The following is a 23,009-nucleotide window of genomic DNA, read 5'->3' as shown; positions in this document are numbered from 1 at the left end:
ACAGAGAGATAATTTTCTTAACTGAAGTCAGGGTTTGCCTGTTATATTTCAGACTTGGTAGACAGCAGAGCTGGTTATAAAGAGCCTTGAACCAACTGATAGGCTCCTACAGGACCATGGTGCGATCCAAAACCAAACCCCTCAACGCTGACCTCGTTAGCGATGCTTTCAGAGGAAAGGTCAGGACGGAACGCTCATAAAAACACCACCACGTGGTCAATGAGTTCTTGAAGTTACCGGAGCTTGTGCACGGCAGATATGGAGGAGAAGTCAAAGTGAAGCACAACAAATCCCTGCTCCTTCCTGCAGAGCGGGAGGCAAGGCCGTCCCTGTGCCGGTGCTGGTGCTGACAGCTCATCGGTTTGTGGCGTTGGACGGCTGAGAGGTGGCTACTGCTTCACCTCGAGCTGGGAGTGAGCCTGGGGCACCAAGGGAGACACTAGACTGGGGCCCAGGAGATGCCGTTTTATTTCTAACTCTCTCCTTGATCTTTTGCATGACCTTGGCAGCGTGTACCACCTCTGCCGCGTTTTTGTCTGGTCTGAATGTTGCAGGGCTCGGTGTGACTCACAATGCTTAATGCCATACGCGGGGCTCGGGGGGACATTCGATACCTTGCTGTAAAGTAGAAGTTCAGTTAACATATGGCCACCGTGTTTTCTTCAGCCACAAATGTAATAATAGCAGAGATTTTCTTTTTTGTTTCAAATACGGGTGCTAAAGGTAGCTTTTAAAGCAGTAATGTTTCTTAATTATCTTATCAAGCTTATTTGATGTCGAAGTTGAAAATTCTCAGTATTGCAAGTTCAGTCCTTGAAAGCTGAGGTGCTGTGGTTTTGCTTTAAACTCTGTTCTGAACCACAGCTCCGGAATCAAAACGTAATTGCTGGTGGTGCTCATGAACGAAGCAGCGCACGGCAGAGGCAGCGTCTCCGCGGCTGGATGGGCTCCGCAGCGCGACTGCCCTGTGCGGCCCCAGGCAGCCTCTGGCTGGCGTGCCCCGAGAATTTATCCCTATGGTTTTTGCACGTGTTTTATTACCGTAACATATTCAGGAGGTTGACACTATGACATTGATTTTGTGGGCCGAGATGTGCTGCTTCTGTCTTCTGTGTTTCTCCAGTTTTGAAACGTTAGAGTTTTAGCATTTTTAGTACTTCCTCAGTTAACACAATACCCTTCTTAATCCGCACCTCACCTTAGTACAAGCCAGAGCGTGTACAGCTCTTTGTATCTTCAACTATTAGTGTAAATTACCAGTGAGCATGACTATCGCTGTGTTCTGCCTGTCTGTGGGTGTGTGAAATAGTGGTTTCTGTTTGTTTTTTTAGTTTTTCCTCCAGATAGAAGGTTGGTTGTTTTTTTCTTTCTCTTCTCCATAGAAGCAGTTTTGCGCCTGGGATTTGTATGGGGCTATGTGATGCTTGAGAAGGTAAAGTAGTGGGTACTGGGTGGATTTAGGGAAGCGCGTGTGTTTCTGGAAGTTCGCATTGCTGATCCTGCAGCAACCTGCAAGGTACGTGGGTAACCACCTTCCCCAGGCCTGCGCTTGCAGGTTGTCTGGTTAAACCATGGTGATGTATGTCCACTACGAAAATGCTGCTTTAGTTTCTTGTGATTTGTGGCTTACCGATCTTAATGAAAAATTTAAGGGTTTCGAGATGTCATTAATTATATTAAAATTTATTTTTGTTTTTTGAGCCATAGCTTGACATTGGAATAATTTTGTAACAACAACCTTAATGCAAACGCTACTTTATTGAGTAATCTGTTTTCTTTCACAACCCGTGTTTTACTTTCATTCTTGTAAGAGTCTGCAGATTTGACCTCTGTGAAGAAGTTTTATTGGTTTTTACTCGATAGCTCTGACCTGTAAGAGCTCAGATTCCTAGGAGTTAATGTTTCAAGAGATTATGTGCTGAACTTTCTGCTTTTGCCTTAACTAATAAATTGAAGATATGTTGTCACTGAATTGATGCAGAGTGACCTCCATAAGATTATCGTCTCTCCTCAGCCACTCAGCTCGGATCATGTCAAAGTTTTTCTTTACCAGATTTTAAGAGGTAATTTTTCTTCTTTTAAAATTAATGAAAATTATGTAGTAGTATTATTTTTTTCCTCTGTTTCTGAATGTTTATTTATTCTCAATACATCCTCATCTTGAGTAAGTTTCCTGTGGAAACTTTTTCTTTTTATTTCCTATTATGAATAAATAGCAAACATGAATTATTCTAGTTATAAGAATATGGCAGCCCTGCTGCCTTCCATCCTCGTCATGGGTAAAGATGACAAGACTCGACGCTTCAGCTGCAAAGGCTTTTCCAATGGCCTGGGAGAGTCTTAAGGGGTGTGGGGGGGTGTTTTAACAGTTCTCCAATGCTTTTTGAATCAATGCAGAAAGGACACCTAGACTGAGCCAAACTGATAAATGCATGTAACTACACCCAATTAAGGTATTCTGGGGAACAGGCTAGTTTAAAGTGGTATGGAACGCTCCACTAATGTTTGATTTTAGCAAAAACAATTTACCGTAATAGTAATTTTAAACTTGATTTATTTTTTTTAGTCCATTTAGAAACTTTTATCCAAGAAATGAGGTTATTGTGCTTGTCTTTTGAACATCTGATCAGCGTTGGCCCAGTCGCTTTTCCATTGGCTTTATTTGGGTGTTTCCACTGGAATAAGCTGAAAGTAAACAGTCAGTTTTATCTGGTAGCAAATAAATAGTAGGTCGTATTCATAAAAAGCAGAGCAAAGAAATCTCAGTTGTATCCAGAATGAGTGTGGGCTGTTCCAGGTAGCTGTTGTGTTAGAGAAGAGACGTTTCCGTTGTGATGTCCTACAGGACAAGAGGCGTCTGTGCCTCTGTGCTCGCCGAGCGGGATGACGCGGGGAACAGCAATGCAAAACTGTCAGTTAAAGTTTGTTCAAGAGTTACGTGGATTCTTTTTGCCCAGGCACGTGACCTGAGAGCTCGCTGTTCCCCAGTTTAATGCTATTATTTATTTTTGTTCTGTCTGACCCTACTTGAATTGTGGCCATTTTCCCATTTTCCGTGCTGCGCCCGCTGCTGCAGTTCCCCTGCACAGAGAGCGCCGTGTCGCTGTACTTTCTGCCACTGGGCTTTTTAGAGAGGTGCTTTCTGCAGAAATTCCATCTTCTTAAAAAGATCAGCATTACCGCCTCAGGGGCTGCGAAAGCGCGCAGGAAGCACAGGTTACCTTTCTGCCCTAACCACCTAAATGTTAGAAACGTCCCAATGGCTGCGGTCGGATGTCCTAAGTTCATTAGCTCTAGCTTGGAATTTTTGCACTGATGAGGTTAAGAAAAGGGCCTAGGCCTTGCTGTAATTTGGGCCTGTATTCTCTGAGCCTTGCTCTGCGTTCTCTGCTGGCTTGTGAGGTCTGAGTTTGAAAAAAGTCACTGGAAAAAAAAAAATACCCGAATTAGCTCGGGTTTAATCTGGGTTTATTTCTGAAGGGCAGCTGTTACCTAGGAAATTAAGTCAAGTTTTAGTGCTGCAGAAGTTAAAATTGTTGCTGGGAAGCAGAGCAGGAAGAGCTGTATGTCAATATTCCAGCATTGGGGTTAGCAGAGTATCCAGGGAGATGATGTTTTGGGTTTGGTTTTGGGTTGTTTTGTTTTGTTTTGTTTTTAAAAAAAGACTGCTTAAATTATTGCTCTGTCTGGTTTGTATACTCCAAAAGTTTTATCCTTTCATTGAGTGACTGAGCGTGTACTAGAGGGTGGAAGTTAGAATTGTAGATAAAATGAGCCAATGGCAAAGTCTTTGCTGATCAGGAGTTGCAAGACCTTCCAGGAAAATGTTGTCAGCCTTAAAATTATTTTAAAAGGAAAAAAGGTATTTATTTTAATTTCGTTTAATATTTCAGGTCTGAAATATCTACATTCTGCTGGCATTTTACATCGAGACATTAAACCAGGGAACCTACTTGTGAACAGCAACTGTGTTCTTAAGGTGCTACTTAAATTTATTGAAAATGTACATATGTATATGCTGTTCATGATAAATCGGTTGTTATTTTTTTAAACGAAGCCTTTAATGTGAACACTTTTCCTGAAAGTCATTTTAAAAGAAAAAAAAAATCCCACAGTTTCTTTAAAAATTATAAATGAAATGAACATGTTCCTTTCCCCTTCTCTCCCGGCCTCTCCCAAATCCAGGCAAGCAGATGGAGGTGATTCTTCTGTCTGACTTGGGGGGTCTCCTGTGCCCCCAGCAGCTGCGGCAGTCCCTGCAGCTATCGCGCTGCCCGCGCTCGGGGTGCTGCTCAGAGTAAAGGCAGAGTGCCCGAGACTCTTCCGTTACCTCCTGACCCATACGGCATTTTGGAAGGCTTAGGCGTGTTGTATACCTACGCCAAATACTAAAAAAACGGGTTTTGTTCACGCTGCTTTGCTAAGCGTTCTAATTGTGAAAATTTTGGTCTATTTTTTTAACTCTTCTGGTTCAAGAAACTGTAAAAAAATTCTCAAAGCCAAAGGGAGTAGAAGGCTGAATCTTTCTGTAACATTTTGAGGCACGTAATGAACAACTGAAATCTGGTGTGGGGTGAAATATTCTGTGCTCAGAGGTTGGCAATATGTATTTTTTTTTTAGGGCAAAGTTTTTAATCTTTTAGATTATAAATATTGTCATGCCAACTAAAAATGTACTGTCATTTCAAATAAAATTGCAGAAAGTTTAAATGGATGCGGAATAAAGTAGCATAATTTCTTCCTATTCCCCTTTCCCTTTGCTTATGCAGTTACAGCAGATTGTCTGATTTATTTAAATGCTGGTTTGGAATTTCCTGCTTCGTTACCAGAAGGTTACCTATTTGAAATGCATTAAGTGTTTTGGTTATTTTAATTTTTTTATTTACCTTCTCAATTTAGATTTGTGATTTTGGATTGGCCAGGGTGGAAGAATTAGATGAATCTCGTCACATGACTCAGGAAGTTGTCACTCAGTATTATCGAGCTCCAGAAATCCTGATGGGCAGCCGTCACTACAGCAATGCTATTGACATCTGGTCTGTAGGCTGTATCTTTGCAGAATTACTTGGGCGAAGAATATTGTTTCAGGCACAGAGTCCCATACAGCAGGTATAATTAAATTTCCCTTTAAAAATTTTTCTACTGCGTAATTTCATGGAATCAGTTACACTGATGCATTTTGAACCTGAAACTTGCTTTTGTTTTGCTTGGTTTACACACGGGCAAGAACCCAAGCTGCTTTGGAACACTGCAATGAAACACTAGCTTCCAGACAGCACTAAAAGTAGTGGTTATTAACGTTAGCTTTTGAAATGTGTCTTTTTTGTAGTCCCCTGTAATCTGCTGCAGTACTGAAGCCTGCTGCAGCATTTTATTGAGATAAGGTAAAGGTGATATAACTGGGATCGAGTTTTTTGTGACAACTTATGTGAGAAAGTAGTAAGTTGTCTGTCAATATATAACTGGTGATACAGTGTTGGCACTTGAACTATTTAAACTGCCAATTAGTAGTATTGCTCAGCGTGCTTCATTTTAGTAATGGTCAAGTGTGTAAGAAGGTACTGAGCATTTTTTTACGTTGCATAGCTGTGGCTAGGTATAACATGAGATGCAGCAGAATACTTCATCACCATTCCAACAGTAACAAGCGAATATAATACACATATCTCTCTAATAATCTTGAAATGCTATTTTTACAGTAGATAGAAAATAGTGTCTGCAGCAAGATAATAGAGATGGATGTATTTACACTTCCATCTAAGAGAAGGAACAAGATGTACTGACATAAAAATGTTTATCTTCAATGTTGCTAGTATTCATCTATAGATTAGAAACTGCATACATTAAAATTGTGATATTACGTATACTGATTGACAAGAAGTAAAAACACATTCCAAACTTGCGTTAAAGGTGACATTCCAAACTCTATACTTCTCTTGTTTGTTTATGCACATAGCGTTTTCACGGGTTGGAGAGACATTCACATCAGCATGATGTTTTCAACATTCGTATGTTTAAAATGTTGTTTTGTTGGGTATTTATTTTTTCAATGCTGTGTCCTGTCTAGTGGTTCCTCTCATGTCCCCGCAGTGGTGTTCCCAAGGTCTTGCTAGTTGCTCTAGGCAGTGCTGATACCTTGTATGATCACAAAAAGCAGTCCTCCTCCCAGAACACACCTCTGTCGCCCTTGGGAAGGGACTGCAGAGGAGAAAAGCAGTAATGTAATCACGACGACTAGTTAAGTTGACAACTATTCTGTTGCAGTCTCAAAAATATTTAAGCTCTCCTGTTTTTCTAACCTTTGATCTTTAGCTACACTGAAGCTAAACACACGTGGGATTTTAATAGCTTGGCTGTCCTTCTTGAAATTTAAAGTGCAAAGACATTCATCAGATAAATCTGGAATAGTTTGGGGTTGGGTTTTTTTGGGGGGTGGTCATTTTATTTGATTGAACACTTGTATAAAGTGATGTAAGAGTTCCGAGATCTTTTATAATCCCTGTGCAGTAGAATGGTTTAAGAAGTAAGCACCACATACGTATCAATTGTGTTCTGAGAGATTCAGTGCTCTGCAAAGGTGGGTGGACTCCGTAGAAGTGCTTTGGGCTCGTCAGTGTTATGGTCTTTCCTTATCGCTGTGCCGCGCCGCGCAGTGTGGACGGAGCACCCGGCGCCGGCAGGGTTAGCCCGGCCGGGCCAGCTCTGTGGCCAGCGTCAGGCTGAAGTTTTCCTGGGAGAAAAACCAGGGAAGAGACCATTTTAAAACTGACTGTACTGGAATTTTTAACTCAAGTCTGTGACTAAGAAAGTGAACAAAGCTTTACATTATAAACCAGACTGGAGCAGGTGATTTTGGTCTTTTAAGCTTTGGATGGTATCATGTTGAAAGTGATGAATATATCTAAGTTGCTTACTTAAGTTACAATAGCTAACTTTTGATAAGGATTTTGTGGGATTTCTTATAAATGTAAGAAATGAGATAATCTATACTGAGACTTAGATAATCAGAAACACTTTCAAATATGGTATTTCATACCACCTATTTTTGTTTTTTACTAATACTATTTAGAATAGCAGTTTTGTATGATAGAGTCTTTCTGGTTTTGTTTAAAAATGCATTTTTAAAGGTGCAAATACAAGTTATTTTTAGCTATATGTCCAGAAACTTTTAATACCTCTAATTTTATCTTTTAGCACATCTGTAGCACAGGAAAGGCGATCTCTGACTCTGACTGTCTGTGGGAGCAGATGCCTCTCTGCTTGCTTTGGAGACCAGTCTGCACACTGGTTTGTGAAAGGCAGAGTGCGAAGTTTTAGCCACCTTCCTCGGGTAGCCAGTTCCTCTAGTCTCCTTGTGCTGATTATTATTTAATCCTCCTTAAAGATAACCAGTCACGTGCCCGAGACAGTGGGCAGAATCCATTTGGGAGGATCAGAGGGGGAGGGAGGGAGGAGAGCGGGGCAGCCCAGCGCAGCCGTTGCCGGCAGCTGTGGCACATACGTGTTGGCTACGAGCTGCCTCTGTGGGGAGCGGCGCGTAGGCTCGCTGGGTCCCACAGGGGTACACCGAGGCGGTGCCAGCTCAGCTGCCGGACACCGCTTCTGGGTTTGTGGCTCCAGCCGTGCTTACTGGAGGCGCTGGCGCAGGGCAGCGGGAGCGGAGCTGCAGGGAGAGGTGGGGGGTGCTGACACCCCGTTCTCCGCGGTTCAGAGGGAGCTGTGCCTTGGAGGGGAAGGTGCTGGTTCTCACTGGCAGATGAAGCACCTTCAGATGTTCTCATGAAATGCATCCCCCGGTCAGTTGTGGCTAAAAGCCGCCCAGCGCCTGTGCTCCGCTCAGCGCAAAGCAGGGCGCAGGCGGTGGCAGCAGCTGGGAGTTGGCTTGGAAGGGGCACTTCTCCTTCGGACCTGGGACGATAAGAACATAAGAAGGGAGATTCACTGTATATACCCCAAAGACTTGAAATGCACGCAGCTGAGGTCAGCTGAATTCAAAATTAATCTTTTGTAATATTTTTTTCTATTTTTACACTAAAATTTCAAAATATATTTTGTAATACTTCAGAAAAATAGGTTTAAAGACGCATAACGTGCATCTAGATAAATGAAATCAGACCTTTTAACAAAACTCTTCTGTGAGTATTGGAAATGTATGGGCTAAGACAAGAGAATTTATATATTGAGAGCTGTTAAACATGAACTTTCAGGAGATCATTACAAAAATTCTTTTCAGTGTTTTTTCTTGTAACCATTAGAATAAAGTGTGTGTATTTATATCCGTATCTATATAGATAAACGTATATTAACCTATTATTGCTGTGTGCTTCAGGGGTAGTTGGCTGAAAAATACACTGGTACAATTTATTACATTACTTGTTATATTTTGTAAATACATCAGTCTTTTTTGTATCAGGTCCATGTGTCTATTTCTCAGTTACTATTTTCCACATCTGAAAACCGCAAGGTTTAGGATTCTTTTTCCTCTCTAGTTTTCCGTCTCCCTACAAAGGTAGGTGCTTTGCTGGCACTGCTCGATGACGTTGCGCCGGCCCTGGCCGCGCGGTGCCAAGGCGCACGGGAGGACACGTGGTCAGTACCAAGTGCCGACGGGGCATGTGCCTCCAGGCACCGGACAGAGCAGTGCTTCTGCTGGAGAGTGGGAGAAGGTGGAGAGGACACACCAGCGAAGAGTGGCACGGCGTGGTGTGCAGCCGGCGGTCGCGGTTGGCAGGGTCGTACCCCCGGCAGCGGGTGGTTTGTGTGCAAACAGGGCATGTGCCACGATGGGCACGGGTTTGTTCTCAGAGGAGAGCTCTGCGGTTCCTCGTTAGCGCGGGCGGATGGTGCTCACGAGGGAACGCTTGGAACCAGGGCACTGGTCTCACCGCTGACAGACTTTTGAGGGGGACTTTTTTGGTGGGTTTTTTTGGCTTGACTTGCAGAGGGAGGATTTTTTTATTATTATTATTTGTTTTTATTCACTAAAGGAGTATATGCACGCAGTTTTGTAAAAGAAAGTGAAAGCTTGCCCCTTGCTTTCCAAAATGAAAAAGGTGAATGAAATGTCATTTCATTTCATTTGAGACCGGTTCTAAACGCAGCATCATCTTTGCTCTTTTTTAGGTAGCTTTTGTTTTCCTTACAACCAGCACCACTCCTTTTCCTTCCTCTATACTGGACAGATTATTTTTTAACTTATTTTTCTCATATATTGGAATTTTTTATATAATATGTTTGTACTGTAGTTCTGAGGTTTTCTTTCCCATTTTCTATCGTTTTATTCCTGTTATTGGCAAAATATTTTGTGTAAAGTAGTAGTTGACCTGTTTTTAGGGTAATTTTGTGTGGTACGCTGGTATGCAATGCTGACATTCAATTGGGAATATTTGGGGTTTAGAATGAGTAACGCACCATTAACAGTACTTAACAATGTTCTTAATGATGTAAAATTGACTTTTAAATTGCAATAAAATATTTTACTAAACCTGCAAAGAAAAAAAGTTCCCAGACTTGAAAATCAGTGTCTGTTAGGGCTTTCTGAGTGAAATTGCAATTGTTTGTATTTGCTATCTACGAAATGTATATGTTACTATTTGTAATTTACTACACATAAAATAGTGTTTTGAAACCGATTCATACCTTAAATGTAATTCACGTTAGCTTAAGAGGCTGCTGTCATAGTGACATATATTAATATATGTCTAAGATCTCAAATGTGTATGTTCTGTCCCTACAGCTGGATTTGATCACAGACCTGTTGGGAACACCGTCGCTGGAAGCAATGAGGACGGCTTGTGAAGGCGCCAAGGCACACATACTCAGGGGTCCTCATAAACAGGTACAGCTCCACATTACTGCCCTTCGCTTGCGCTTGGTGCCAGCAGTCCTTCGCTCAGCCCCCGTAAGTCAGGAGTTCCTCTGCGCAGGGTACTACTGCTGCATCGTCGCAGTGGTTCACATCCAGGTTAAATTCTCATGGCGTGTTTGTTCATCGGCACTTTGTCAGATATTTAATCTCAGAGCTGTCTCTGCCTGTAAACCAGGTTAGGTTTGCCAGAGCTGGTTGTGGTGTTGCAGTGGCATGGGCTAATGGTGTCATTATCCACAAACTGTGGAGGCGAGGTTGTTTCTCACTGGTAAAGGGCATTTCTGGCTTCTATGTCTTGTTTGACTTGATGATACAGGTGAAAGTCTTTTTTTTTTCACGCGGCAGTGTTTTGATAGCTGTTTTGAACGAAGATGTTAAATTTAAGTGATGATATTGGCGAGAGACATAAATTAAAATTGACAGTATAGTTCAGAAAGCCCCGGAGGGACTCCGGTACTGACAGGATCAAGAGTGTTCGAAGTGGCAATCACCCGTTACCCACATCCGTAAACAGAACAGTGCAGCGACTCATCACCAAAGGGTCCCTCCCACATCTGCGCAGTGACCCGAGTCGGTCGTGAAAGGCTGAGAAAAACTGAGATACGACATTCAACATAACTGAAGTAAAAGTTCATGTAAAAAAAGAGAAACAAACAACCCAGAGAAGAAAGGCAGGATGATGTCATTATGCTGACTGGAGAAGAAAAAGGGCAAATGAAATGTAGTGTTAATAGATACAAAGAAATGCTTACGCAGGAATCCGTAGGGCAGTAATAAAGCAGTATGGCCATCCAATATGGTCATTTTTATGATTGTTAAGTAGTAAAAATTAACAAAATTAATAACCTGTACATGTTAATAGATCAGATCTTTCCAATAGTTAAGTTTGCATCTTTATTTTCTGCATGTTGAAGTAATTTCTCAAATGTCTACTCACCACAATAGTAGTTACCATAGAAATGAGCATTGGATATATATTCTGCTATATTATTAACATGTGGGAGTTCTGCCTCCTTGGCACTTTTGATTCACTACATCAAGTTGTCTCTATTCCATTTCATGACAGGTTTTTTTTTCACTTAGCATTAATAATAGGAGGATTTCCTTAAGACTTTCTCTACCAGTCCTAAAACAAATCAAGTCTATTTTTTTGCTAGCACATGCTGGAAGAGTTGTAACTTTTAAGCACATAGTCCTGCACTTTCAAGGTTTGAGATGTCTAAAAAAACGTTTTGTAGTGATTGAAGCTGGGAGAAATACATCCACTGTACTTTATACATATAAATATATAACAGTATACAAATACATCCAGATACTTTATAGAATACATTGGGTTTAAATTCTAATAATTTGATAATCGCTTGACATTTCCAAAGTGCAGTAGTTGGGCTCTTGGTAGGAGTAAGCAGGAACTCTGGAATTCATCTGTTAGCCGTGTTCAGTTTGTTAAACGAGGGTGTTTGACCAAGAATGGAAATGGGCCCAAGAACATCTTCTGATTCTCTAATCCCAGTGCTGAGGCTGTTCTTGTACAAGCCACTGAGACTGTTGTCTCTGGACATGTTGAATGACAAAAATACCAAGAAGCAAGTGAGGTGAAATGGTATAAAATGTTTCCAATACAGATTTAATGTCCTATAGCCACTAAGTCATAGGAAATAATCTCTAAGCAGTTAGTTCCATCTCTGATGAGGAAAACAGCATTGATTTTTCATGGAGTTCCACGGAAGTTGAACAGTCTCTGGAGTTGGAGTGCTCATTCGCAACTTGGAAACAGGGGGTTACGCTGCATCGAGTTGACTTCTTTAATGATATTTCGGTTTTCAACTTCAAGCATGCTTCACGTTTGAATGCAAATTTGTGGCTTTTCATCTTTTAAAATGGAGATTTGCTGGTTATAAATAGCTAAATGTTACCAGTTTCTTAATTAGATTAATAGGGAGAGAAAACCAAGTTAAAAACTGGTGATTACTCTGTCGCACAAACTATTTTTAATCGATGTAGGTGAGCATAGTAGGAGTTAAGGGGTAAAGCATTTTGCTGCTTTGTGTAAAAATAGATCAATGCATGAAGTTTCTGATTTAAAAAAAAAAAAATCCCACTGCGTGTTGGCATAATGAAAATTTACATACTATGTAGACTTCTTTGTCAGTTTTGTATTTAAAAATTTTAGTTCAAACTAAAGTTGAGTGAATTGATTGAGTTGCTTAACTGGCAGCCCTCGGAACAGCGGCTACTTCCGCCTTTTTTTCTGTGAGCAGTGGTTTGCGCTTCACCGCAGCCACGTGCTGACCCACTTCTCGACATGAAATGCGTTGGAGTTCATTCCCTGCCCGCTGCGGCCCTTGCGTCCTCAGTGATGGAAGAGAGAGGTCCAGTGTGATGCACATTACTCGCTGAAGGACCTGACTGTTGATTCCATGATAATCAAATCTTACAGAAATTCAGTTTTTATGTTTCTTCTGCCCTTGCTGCTACTCTTGTCAGGACTGTTTCTGATCTCTGGCTCTGGACTTGATTGTGGTTTGCTGAGAAAGTGCTGTCTCCAAAAGCCTTCTGTAAGCAGACGCTCTTAGAGTGGCAGATGAGCTGCAGACGAGGGGTGTGAGTGTCACAAAAAAAGTGTGTCCTTCATTTGTATTGGATGCAACAGCGTGCGTAAGGAAGGGATGTAAGCATGTTTTCCTGCCCCAGTATATGGATGAAACCTACTTAATCACAGTGCTTGGGCGATGGTGCTTTTTTGTATAGATGGTACTTATTAATCAGAAAAACCATCTGAAGTTACCAAATATTACAGCTTTATATTCTATAGACTGCACTTAGAAACTAAGGCTGAGAAGTGCTTAGTGCTGTATTTGGTCGTTCAGGGTTAATTTAGAATGATGTCACTGTGGAGGTGTAATTTTTACATATGCTAATAAATTTAGAGCAACTAAATAACTTTGTTTACTTTGCTAAACAGGTAGGAGCAACGCCTGCCTGCCAACCATTAACATTGCATCCCAGTTAAAAGTTTGTGTAGAGTTAATGCAGTTCTGGAAATCCTGTGGATCCGTGCAAATGCAATGCACGGTCTAAGTTTGCCAGTGAATATTGTCCCATAAATACGCTCGCTGGCTTGCGATTGAGTTGTTATGTTCTAGGCAGAGTGTTTTAGTCGTTTCTGTCAGCCGGTATATTCTTCCCGCGCCTCACGAGCAGTCAGTGTCAGGCGCCAGTGCGGCGCTGTGATTCTCCCTGCCCTCCTGGCTCTGCCCAGCACCGGTGTACGGTCGCTGATGGGAACACTGCTTGCGTTTGCATGGGAAGAACACAAAGGGGGTGTGTGGCTGCACGTGTGTGTGATAGTTCGTTTCCTTAAAAAAAAAAAAATTTAAAAAAAATTTAGGAGTGTTGGACTTGGAGGTAACACACTCCATAGTAGGAATTTTCTTTGCAGCAGTGCCTGTCCTAATATCTATGGGGCTCTTTCCTCCTTTGGTTGGGGGTTTTGGCTTCTTTTTTCAACAGGTTTGTGGTTTCTTCTAGGTGTGAAAATCCAGACTTCCTTTCCCCCATCTTACTCCCTTTTTCCCCCCCTTCACTTTAAAGGAATAACCTCACTTGGGTTGTAACACTGCATTTACTTTGCAGACTAACTGTAGGGCACTCTGCTGCCATTCTTGAAGCTAAATAGGAATAGGAATAATGTCAATTAAGCCATAAAATATTTTACTTGATTTTGAAAACTGATATTGATGTGGCTTTAAAAAAAAATCTTTGAAGTTCATTGCAGGAAGTCTAGGATATGTCTGGTGCTTTTGAATGAATGGCCTGTAACATTAACGTTATTGTTGATTTTTTTGCATTTTGGGCAACCTCAGGCAGTACTTCCTCCCGCGTGTTGGGAGTGGGGGGACAGGGGCTGTCCTCACATTTTACTACCTTAGTGATAACGTTTAACTCCAGAGTCGAAGGAGACTTTCAGGGTAGAGTGCAGTGAAAAGTTGTCAAATGGCAACTTTATACGTTGAGTAAATTCTTGTTCAATGATGATCTGCCCGTCGAAGCGGCAGGACCCGGCGGCGCTGCTGCGAGGGAGACGCGGGTGTCCTCACACCCACAGCCGCGTAGTCCGTGTTCTCGGCAGCGTGGTGCGCGGGGCATCCGTGCCTGCCCCCGGGGCCGGGGCTGCGCGGCAGGTTGCGTGCTCCGCTTCCCAGTCTGCAAAATCCCTCTCCATTTGGATATTTGCACCGCAGGTTTTTTTTGCTCTCAGCTGAACGTGGGAACGCGCGGAGTGAGCGGGCTAACCCAGCGCCGGGGCGCCGCGGCGCCCCCCAGCGCGGGGCCGCCTCCGGCCCCCGTGGACACCGCGGCTGCTGCCCCGAGAGCGCCCGCTCCCCGCCCCCAGCCCGTCCAGCCCACCGCTTCGGCCTCGGCCTCTCCGTGCAAAACGCCCTTCGCCCGAAGGTCGTTTTAATTGTACTAGATGTCACTGTCGGTTAGATATGGATCGCCTGGGTAAGGAAAAGCAAAATAATCCATAATTTGGCAGTGATTGAGATCAGAGAAATGAAATACTGGAAGTGACGTGGTTAATCAACCCCCTGAGCGGCTACAGCTTCAAGTGGTGTCTAGATAGAAAAATAAATAAGTAAAACATAGGTTTGTCCAGGGATTACATCTGAACGGAGGAAAAAGCCACAATTACATCTCTATTACAATTGCTGAGTTTTGTAATAGTGATTATAGCCTCGTTCGAAAGCGTTAGGTAGTGCGTGTCCTTTTTAACACGCCGTTTGTCCTTGGCGGCTCTGAAGTAACGCGTGCTGTGACAGTGTCCCCTCGCTGATGGATCTGACAGGACAACCTCCCGTACTCTCCTTTCTCCTGTTTCCCCTACAGCCATCCCTTCCTGTCCTGTACACGCTCTCCAGTCAAGCCACGCACGAAGCAGTTCATCTCCTTTGCAGAATGTTGGTCTTTGATCCAGTAAGTATCATTTCAAATTATTTCTGACACTTTTTGGTTTAACGGGTTTTGTTGTCTGCTCCTGAAATGAGTATTTTAAATAAAGGAGTGCTTTAACCGATTTTCTTCTACATTGCATTTCAGGACTTTTGGGTCTATAAAAGATGTAAAAGTATCATCTTCTAATTGGTCAATTAATTTCACCCTGGAACGGAGGTTTCGCATTTAAATCTAGTGGTCTTTTGAAGGGAGCTACGACAGAGTGAGAAAGATGAGGGTGTCGGTGAATCATGCTGTCTTTTCCGAGCTAGGTGTAGGTAGCAGAACATCAGATACTTAGATGCAGTTCTAATTAGGGACGCGTGGGTGTTCGTGGTCTTGCAACACGCAAAAAATTCCTTCTACATCCACACAGTCACATAACAGCATCTTTTTTCCACTGAGCATCTGTTTTTCTAATAAAAATTTGCTGCCGTGGATTTTGGATTCCATCTCTTGGGCTTACTATACGAAGTTGTCAGTAGCCAATCTGATACCGGGGTCGACGATCTCAGTTATTTCATCTTTACAGGAAAATCCCTAACATTTCAAATGAAAAACAGACAAATTGACTGAACGGCAAAGGAGGAGGCCTGTAATTGACCGAGCATCGGGAAGGCAGCACCTTTTGGGTTTATTTTTTTTAAACCTTGAGATGGCTTTACTGAACAAAACCACAGAAGTGTTAAGTCATAACTTCCATGTAAACAAACTTAATTTTTTTCCTTTCTAACTCCCTCAACACTCAGAATACTGTTATTCCCAAAGCGCATTGGAACAAATGTGGGTTTGTTTTTTAAAGAATCAGGGCAATCCTCTAGAACAGGTGATTTTATTTTCGTCTGGAAAATATCCTGGGAATTGGGGCAGTCGGGTTGTGGTTCGAGCTTTGCCACTGCTTTTGCTCTGTAACTTTGAGCAAGTAACTTGCGTTCTCTTTGTTTGTGTTTTGTTTTGGCTTTTTTAAAACTCACCGGTAACAATGGATTTCATTACACTTTGGATTTGCAGTAGCACTTCTGTCTGCAATTCTTTAGAAACAGTGTTCTCCGTTTTTGCCGGTGTGGTGGTGCACACCGAGAGACGGAGCGCTTTGCTTGGGTTACGCACAGAAACAGTCTCCGTGATGCAGAAGCGGGGGTCGTAATTTAAAATGTTTTGCAGAGTATGGACCTACCAAATCCCGTATTTGCGAACATTGAATTCTTTGGGCTTATTTTGATTAGTTGTAGGAGTCATAATTTTAAGGTTATCTGGAGAAAGTAATTATTTAAAAGTGTATTTCTAAAATGCATATTGGCAGCATTTTCTGTCATTAGCTATAGCACAGAGAGGTCAATGTCATCTTAGCAACGCTGCTTGTTTTTAAGTAAAATCTTCCCCCTAGTGGCAGTGTTTGCAGATCTAAGACATTGTCTGACCTGAACTAATCCTTTAACGTGATTAGGTGCTTATAAAACAATTTAGAATTAATTGATGAGTAAGTATTCTTCAGACTGTTTCAATACTGCTGAAAAGATCCTAACTGTTTTTCTTTATTTTATTTTCTTTAAATGCACTATTCAGTCCAAAAGAATATCTGCTAAGGACGCCTTAGCTCACCCATATCTTGATGAAGGGCGGTTGCGATACCACACTTGTATGTGTAAATGTTGTTTTTCCACATCTACTGGAAGAGTTTATACTAGTGATTTTGAACCCATCACTAATCCCAAATTTGATGACACTTTTGAAAAGAACCTCAGTTCTGTTCGGCAGGTTAAAGGTGAGTAGAAATTAACCTTTGCATCTGCGTCTATCTTCCCGCTCCGTCCCTCAGTAGTGTGTGGTTCGGGTGTGCGATCTGGATGCATGCGCTGACCCGGGTGGTTTTTTCTTTTGGGTGTTTTTCCAATAGTAGATACTGGAAAGAATTTATTTCCACTCAAAGAACAGAATTGCTTGTAAGTGTTCTGACATAATATATTATCACACACGTTAGTTGACGTGCAGCAGTCTGTTGGTTTCAAACCTTGACAGCGTTCTCTGCTGTCGCTGCTCCCCGCGCCGCTCGCTCTGCTGAAGGATTGCGCCGGGGGCAGCGGGAGATCCCCGTTGTTGGGGTTCGGGGTGCGAGGAGGTGTTTGAGAGCTGTCCTGCAGAGAGGGTCACCGTCATCAGGGAACCGAAGCTGAGGAGTCTCGTACTCCTCCTGCCGCAGCCCGCTCGTGCTGACGGGGCCGTGCCAAGTGCCGCGACAGCAGCGGCCGTCACACGGTCCCTGTCCGGTGCCACGCCGCGGTTCGGCAGAGGCTGTGCTCAGGGTCGTGACATGCCCTCACCCCGAAAATCAATCCCCATGGCTGGGAGAGGGAGCTGCTGCTGCAGAGGGTTACTAAATGCCGGCAGTCGCTTCGTGGCAGTAGAGATTTGAAGTCTGATTCCATCGTAGCAAACAAACCATAAATAGGTGATGCTTCTTTTGCAGTCAGCTCCGGTCAGGACAGCAGTCCCGCTCTGAGCCCAGCCCCACCGGAGAGGCAGTAGTAGGGTTTAGGTCCTGTTTGGTGGCGGCTCAAATAACTCAAGAGGGAGAGAGGGAGCAGAAATGTGTCAGCTCAGCGGTTTGTAACAAGTCAGTCATTTGGGACAAAGATACTCTGTGATGTTGCCGCGATAACGTGACTTATTTCAGACATACCCTGAACTTGTAATTCTGAAATTTACAGTTATTGTTCCTACAAGTTCAGGCAACATTGTTTTACTTTTATCCTGTTATTCTTTCCATTTCCCTCCTCTTTGGCCATCGCTTTCCAGAGCTGTACGCACACCTGCTGTCTTCTCGGGAACCTGTTGTTCCAGCAGCTGCCGTTAAAGTTTGCTGGCAGCGGTGCAGATTGCGGCACGCTGCCCCGATCGCGCCGCCCGGGCGTACGGAGCTCCGTCCTGGAGCCATCGCTGCAGCCTGCGGAGGAGCAGCCCAGTGCCAGACCTCCGCGGCTCTGGGTTTCGGGGGGAGCGGCGCGCGCCTGTGTATGAGAAGAGGCTTTGTCTGGCAGCTCTGCACAGCGCTCCCCTTTCCTTATCAAAAGCTGCCGGTTTGCTTTAATCGTCCCGAGCGGCAGTTTTGCGCGTGGAGTAGTAACTGAGTTCATGAATCAAACTGGACCGAGCGATAGCACTGTGGTCTCGGCATTGGCAGATCAAGTGCAAGTTGAGAACTCTTTGCTTTTCGAAAAGTTATACCCTAAACCTGGGGTTTAATCGGTAACTGGTTATCATCAGTTTGGTGTTACAGTGGCGAATGGGGTTTTGTTTTATATACATTTATTTGAGTGTGTGTAAGAGTTCTGCGGGAATTTATGCTATGAGGTATGGCATCAGGTTAGATTTAGGGAAGGTGGAGTGCTTTTGTCCTTCCTAAACTGTACTTCCAGTAAAGGAAGCTGCATTTTCCTCCAGTCGACATTGCATTTTACTGAAGCAAAAAAGTGTTAATGCTGTGGTGGCTTTTATTTTTCTCCTGTGTGCAGAAATAATTCATCAGTTCATTTTGGAACAGCAGAAAGGAAACAGAGTGCCTCTCTGCATCAACCCTCAGTCTGCTGCTTTTAAGAGCTTTATTAGGTAACTGTATGTAATCACATCTGATACTAATTCACATTTCTTAGTAGTACAGAATTCACACATCCAAAATGTTTATATGTTTTAAGTTTCTGAGAGTAGGAAAGGCCTTTAGATAACTGCTGCAAAAAAATACCTTCAGGACACATATGGTTACATTTTAAAAATACTTTTATGGATTTTTCTAGAATTTAACTAAAATGCACAAAAGTTTCAAGTAATATTTTTGCATAATAGTACAGAAGTCAGACTAAAAATTAGAGCCGAAAGATTGACAAGTTGAATCCTGGTAGAATTGCACTGTAAAAAAATTAAAATTAATGGCAGATGAAGAATCCTTAAGAAAATAAGTATTGAAGTATAGCGAAATACGTGTTGTCAGTGGTGTAACCTGTTGGTGTCGGGGGTTTTGGTTGGGTTTGGGGGGGGGTTGTTTTCCTTGAAATGTTTGCTGACTGGTGGAGCATTAACTTTCTCGTCTATTAGCTATTGCAAATGAACACTGATTTTCTGTCTCGCCTGCATTCTAGTTCCACGGTTGCTCAACCATCTGAGATGCCGCCATCTCCACTGGTTTGGGAATGAAGTGGAAGATAATATACTACTGAAGATGTAATGTAGCTTTCCACTGGAGTCTGGGATTTGCAATTCTGGAGGTTAATCATGCTTGTACTGTAATTTTACTAATGAAGTTTTAAATTAACAACCACTACTTGTACAATATGAATAATATTTAGAAACGTACTAGACTTTTAATCTTGTAAAGTGGTTGTGCTTTTAGAAGAAAATATTTTACCCAGAGTTGCACGTGTTTTATGAATTCTAGTGCAGCTGTGATGGCTCAGCTCAGAACAAACAGAATTGAACCAAATTTGGGGAGGTTTTTTCTTTTTTCTTTTTTTCTTTTTTTTTTTTATTGAAGTGAGATTGTACAAAAAGATAGACATACATTTTGATATTGAGCCATTCCTGAAGATTTGGGGTTTTCTAAAACAAAGGAATACAGAAAACTTGACTGCGACCAATCCTGAAGTCACGTCAGGTGGCAGTGGCCACAGTGAGTGGACGTGTCCCTGACGATCAAATCCTATAAATAGCTTCTCACTAGAGCTGTGATGGTGATGTGTGCTGTTCTAAAATCAAATGTTGTGAGTAGAGAGAATGAGTTTGTGACTAGGAGAGACTAAACTTCTGTTTCCTTACCCAGTATAAATATATATATATATTTAATCTATTTTTATTAGAAGTTTTTCTGCTCTTTCTTACATAAAACCCCCCAGCATGCATCTTCTATGTGTGTAAATAATTCCATTTATGGGCTAATTTCAGAGATCCCTGACATCATTGCTGTATAGAGAGAAACTAGCTTGCACATTTTAGGTCTGTGAAATTTTGTGAGAACTTTTTCCTGCACTGGACAGTTGAGAGAAAAAAAAGAGAAAAGGAAAAAAAAAGCACATAGGGAATTATGTTAATTGTGTTCGTGTCTTTAGGCGAAGCTGTGGAAGTCTTGAAATGTCACAGTAGTAAATAACTTTTATTACTTTTTGGCTAATTCTTTTTCTGTTGGAACACTGAATTCTGTGCATATGTATATATGAACACAAATTGAAGGCCTCTACCTCCTGGAGTATACAACTTGGTTTGTTTACCTCCACATGATTTTTTTTTTTTTTAAGTTCAGTGTGGAGACTTGAAACTTGAATGTCCCTTCCAACTTTTATATTTAAAACAAGACTAGAAAATTGAAGACTGTTTTTCACCTGTACAAAGAAATACTAAAGGGTGGTCTTAAAATTTGAGCATTGGTCTGGAGAAAAACCGTGGTGTTTGTTATGGACAATTAACTGTTAAAGTTATTGTAAGTTATCTGTATTTAGCAGAGTATTTTCAACAAGAGTGATCTGAGCTGAAATTGGAGACTATTAGTAAGTTATGTTTGGAAGTTTTAACTTCAATGAAGTAATTATTTGCTGTGAAAGAGACAAACATTGAATAACTGAACAAAGATGGTGCAATATCTTTGTTTTTTATGAGGCTCCTGAGAATAAAACCAACTGAAGCTTTTCAATTCACTTGAATGAGAAACGTGTTTAATTAAAAGAGCCCAAGAAGACACTGGTATGAAAGGTAAAATCTCAGAGGTTGGTCAGTTAATGTGGCACACTTGCTGGTCACTTTGTAAAATGTAGATTTGAAGTACAGTGGTGAAAACATTAAATGTGACATTTGAAAAAGCAGTGGCGTCATCTTTATTTCCTGTCTGATCTCCCACCTTTATTAAAGAACGAGTTGTTACAACCTTGATCAAGTACTGTCTAAGAGAAAAGAAGTAAAAAGAGTTTATAACATCTTGTTTTGGGCGAGGTTTTGATTTTTACTCTCACATGCATGCACACACATATATGCATATATATGTGCATATATATGAATTCTTAGACAAAATATTCATTTAGGCTTTAAGCTTGATCCTGGATAAAGGCAAAACTTGCTGATTAAATCAAACCAAGCAATTGAGTTGCACTTTATTGGGAGGTCGAAAGGCATCCAGGCAAGGATGGCTTTTACTTCATTTGCAAAGTTTGTGTCATTTTTTTCAGCACAAACGCTTTCATTGTTTTCTGTAGCCCTAATGCAAAGCATCCAGCGTGCCGCGGTGTTGCAGAATATGGCTGAAAATGTTCATGTTTTATGAGTAAGACCTTTTTAAAGATCGGACAAATGGAACGATATAATCCAGGCCTCAGGACCTGGCAAGAACTGAACCGATAAGCCGCCTGAGCACGTGCTCTCTTCCCAGGGCGGCACAGATGTTGTTTGGGAGTCGTGTGTCTGCGCCTCACACCTCTTCTGAAACGTCTCCGTACGGTGACGGGCTAAACCTTAACGTGGTTCGGTGATGGTGGTGTCGTTACTGCCTCATGGCCGGCTGTTGCTGAAGTAGTTGCCATTAATTCACTGCCAATTTGTCTTACTCTGCTCGTTAGATTCTCCTTCGGCGTAAGACTGCAGGGGAACGGGCAGTTCACTCGTTGGGTCTTCTCATCCTGACGCGCAGTTCTGTCAGGGCAGGAGCCCGGTGACACGGCTGGCGAGCACACCCTCTGTCACCGTATTGTTGGGAGCGAAATGCTACAGGTCCATGGGTTAATCACGTTCATAAACATAAAAAGAATAAAATGTCTTTTGGACATTTACCTTTCAGGGTGTCTTCGTACGAGTGTGGGCCCGGCACTGTGCAGAATGAGTTACTGAAATTGGCACAAATGCGTAACTAAAAGTGTGTGTGCAAATGTCTATAAAACCCAATTATGGTAATGTTTTCTGTAGCCTCAACTGCATTTTACATGTTTAATGTAAATCAATTACAATGAAAGTGAGACCTCTCAAGAGCCGTCTTTGACAAAGGCAGTTCCGTTTCTAAAGTGAATGCACACGCGTGTACGCTGGAGTCATCTACCGTGGGGTCGTCGAGGGAGCTTCCTTCTTCCCAACGAGGTTAAAATCTGGCTTGCAGTTTTCAGAGTTGCATTTTAATCAATTTTAAGCTCTGTTGGTATCGATGTCAAATGAATTTACAGATTGTAATCATAACTTTTAAGCTCTCTAAATATAGCTTCTGCGCCTCCTTTTATTAATTGTGCCTTGAGAAGAGTACAGAAGTAGTGAGTGCGAAGAATAACTTCATGTTTATTCACAAATTGTCAAAGGAACATGCAAGTATTCGCAGGCCTGATCTCTGCGTACGTCTGGAAGGTGACACAAAGGAGCGAAACACGGTGTGGAAAAGTAAGTTGCCAAAATCCATTTCCTGATGTGTGGTGGAATATCATTGACTGATTCAAAGCAACTCATTGACGAAGGTTACGAAGTGCTTTTCTCCTTCAGCCAATTTACTAGTGGCGGATTCGGGACTTTACTGTTTGAGCTGCTGGAGTCTGAGAGCGTCACCAGACTGAACAGATGGTTTTCGTATTTACTGGGTAGCAATTTTTCTAATCATCTTTTTTACCCTTTATTTGTTTTAGTAACGGAGTATCCTGAGATCCTTGAACTGTTTGTTCTTTGTAACTTTAAAAGTTCCTCTGTCAAGCATGACTTGATAGACAGTTCTGTTGGCTGTACTTCTGTAATCCTGCTCAGGTATGGTTACTTTAGAACTTTGTGACATTGATAAGGGGGAACTGGAATCCAAGCGGGTGATCGATACCTAATCTGCGTGTACGCCTTGGGCAGCTTCTGTGCTCAATAAAGGATGGAATCGGACCCGAGGGATTATCTGGCTTTGCTCTCACTTGCCGTGGTGACCGTCTCAGCTCCGCGGGTCAGGACGGACTTGTCAGCGGAAGGTGTGTTAGTGCGAGTCAAGAAATTGTTTTTTCCCGGCTTGATCCTGGACGCAGAATTGAGAGGCGCCGGTACCGGTGCGTGTGGCGGCTGTGCCGAGAGCGCCGCCGGCCCGGAGCGGCGGTACGAGAGGAGGTTGGTTGTCGGCGCCGCTTCCTCCCCCGCGGCCGCCCGTGGCCGGGACGGGGCTCACACC

At 42.5% G+C, this 23,009-nt stretch overlaps 1 protein-coding gene across 1 annotated transcript in view; it reads left to right on the top strand.

Moving 5' to 3' along the window:
- The window catches only part of NLK (nemo-like kinase), a 60,090-nt gene extending 39,270 nt beyond the window's left edge, over positions 1 to 20,820 (top strand). Inside the window, 8 exon segments of the mRNA XM_009881446.1 lie at positions 1,957 to 2,063; positions 3,894 to 3,979; positions 4,900 to 5,109; positions 9,737 to 9,838; positions 14,759 to 14,845; positions 16,430 to 16,628; positions 18,376 to 18,469; positions 18,997 to 20,820. Of these exon segments, the coding sequence (XP_009879748.1) occupies positions 1,957 to 2,063; positions 3,894 to 3,979; positions 4,900 to 5,109; positions 9,737 to 9,838; positions 14,759 to 14,845; positions 16,430 to 16,628; positions 18,376 to 18,469; positions 18,997 to 19,051 (940 nt within the window). The 3' untranslated portion in view covers positions 19,052 to 20,820.
- Positions 20,821 to 23,009: the final 2,189 nt, after the last annotated feature.

This window comes from Charadrius vociferus, unplaced genomic scaffold (genome assembly GCF_000708025.1).
Source record: "Charadrius vociferus isolate BGI_N301 unplaced genomic scaffold, ASM70802v2 scaffold323, whole genome shotgun sequence".
Taxonomy (NCBI): Eukaryota; Metazoa; Chordata; class Aves; order Charadriiformes; family Charadriidae; genus Charadrius; species Charadrius vociferus.
This window is presented reverse-complemented; position numbering and strand designations above follow the sequence as displayed.